Source organism: Phoenix dactylifera, unplaced genomic scaffold, assembly GCF_009389715.1.
Source record: "Phoenix dactylifera cultivar Barhee BC4 unplaced genomic scaffold, palm_55x_up_171113_PBpolish2nd_filt_p 000805F, whole genome shotgun sequence".
Classification (NCBI taxonomy): Eukaryota; Viridiplantae; Streptophyta; class Magnoliopsida; order Arecales; family Arecaceae; genus Phoenix; species Phoenix dactylifera.
In genome coordinates this window covers 152,155-153,963 of record NW_024068172.1, presented here as the reverse complement: position 1 = coordinate 153,963, position 1,809 = coordinate 152,155, and the positions used below count along the sequence as shown (strand labels likewise).

Below are 1,809 nucleotides of genomic sequence, written 5' to 3'. Positions count from 1 at the left end.
TGCATTGAGTCAGTATGCTATATTAATGAATTTGCCATAAAAAATTCTCAAAAGTGAGCCCGGTAGAATGACAGTGAGTTGCAAAAATGAAGCTTGTACTTGGAGGCTTCATGCTTCATTATTATGCGATGGTCATATATTTCAGGTATTATGGTTGAAATATGTTAGCTTTTCATTACAGTGGTTATGAAAAAATATTACATGTATTAATATATTGTTTTGTTTGTATGTGTAGGTTAAAAAATTAAAGGAACCTCATACATGCTCATCTATAAACAAATGTGGCAACAAGATGGCTACACAATTTTGGATATATGATAGGATCATTGGTTGGCTACGAAAAGAGGGTGACCTGTCGCCTATTGAGCTAAGAAGGAGATTGTTGCAATTCCATCATCTTAAGCTTCCATACCACAGAGTTTGGCGAGAAAAGGAGCTTGCCATGTCTATGATTCATGGCAATTGGGCAGATTCTTTTGAGAGCATGGAGGATTTCAAGGAGGAGCTTTTGAAAAGAAACCCGGGTAGTGTAGTAAAGCTAAAGTTAGATGTGACTGGTGATAAGCATTACTTCCATCGCTTCTTTATTTGTCTACGTGCTTGCAGTATGGGCTTTTTAGTTGGTTGTAGGCCTTTTATAGGCCTAGATGGTTGCCACTTAAAGAAGAAGTATAGGGGTGTGATAATGGCTGCTACATCACTTGATGGAAATAATGGTTTGTTTCCAGTTGCTTTTGGTGTTGCAGAATCTGAAAATAGTGATAGTTGGACTTGGTTTTTGGAGACACTTAAAGAATCAATTCAAACTCCAGAAGGTCTAGTACTTGTATCAGATCGACAAAAGGGATTGAAAAAAGCAGTACAATATATATACCCCCAAATAGAACATAGAAAATGCATGAAACACTTGTATAAAAACTTTCAAACAAAATTTTCAAGATATTGGCTTAAAATTAAGTTATGGGGAGCTGCAAGGGTATACACAAAAGTCCAACATGATGATATTATCAATCAAATTAAGGAGGCTAGCTTGGAGGCATTCAAGTATCTTAATGCTGAAAATATTGGTTTATGGAGTAGATCTCAATTTGGCATCACAGCTAAGTGCTCCTATATAACAAACAACCTTTCGGAGTCATTCAATGCTTGGATTTCTGAGGCTAGACATAGGCCAGTTCTTGATTTATTAGATATTGTAAGACAAAAAATTATGGTGAAAATGGAAGCAAGAAGGAGAATGGCTGCCTGCTGGAAAGGAAATTTAGTTCCTGTGGTAATAAAGTATGTAAGAGACATCAGCCTTAAGCTAGGTGATTATACTGTTTATGAAACCGGTGATTACAGAGCAGAAGTAATTGAGACTAATGGAAGGTATGAAGTAATTCTAAATGAACAAAGGTCTTCTTGTCGTCTGTGGGAGGTGTCAGGCATTCCTTGTGTGCATGCTGCAGCTTTTATTTGTAGTATGAGAGGTGCAAATTTGGAAAATTATATCTCGGAGTACTTGACCATTGCCAAGTATTAGACTGCCTATGCATTAGAAATTGGACCATTACCTGACAAGGCCCAATGGATAAAAGTTGATATTGGATACAAGGTATTGCCTCAAAGCTCAGTCTAAGACCTCCAGGAAGGCCTAAAAGGAAGAGAATTAGGGGTATAAAAGAGAATACATCGAAGAAGATGCACAAATGTAAGCATTGCAGTGAGCTTGGGCATCATGCAAAGACTTGCAAAAATTCAGTAATGGAGGAATCTCAAGCTTCAATATCCTTTTCTTCTGCACTGAGGAAGCTTGGGAAGTAACAT

The 1,809-nt window shown here is 37.3% G+C and overlaps 1 protein-coding gene across 1 annotated transcript; it reads left to right on the top strand.

Annotated features, from left to right (window-relative positions):
* The first annotated feature begins 292 nt into the window (after positions 1–292).
* On the top strand, positions 293–1,525 carry LOC120107248. The gene has a single exon (XM_039120458.1). The coding sequence runs from the start codon at positions 293–295 to the stop codon at positions 1,523–1,525; it is 1,233 nt and encodes a 410-aa protein (XP_038976386.1).
* Positions 1,526–1,809: the final 284 nt, after the last annotated feature.

What these genes read in the sequence shown, in the direction of transcription:
- LOC120107248 (XM_039120458.1), top strand. Translation starts at nt 293, where the DNA reads ATGGCTACACAATTTTGGATATATGATAGGATCATTGGTTGGCTACGA.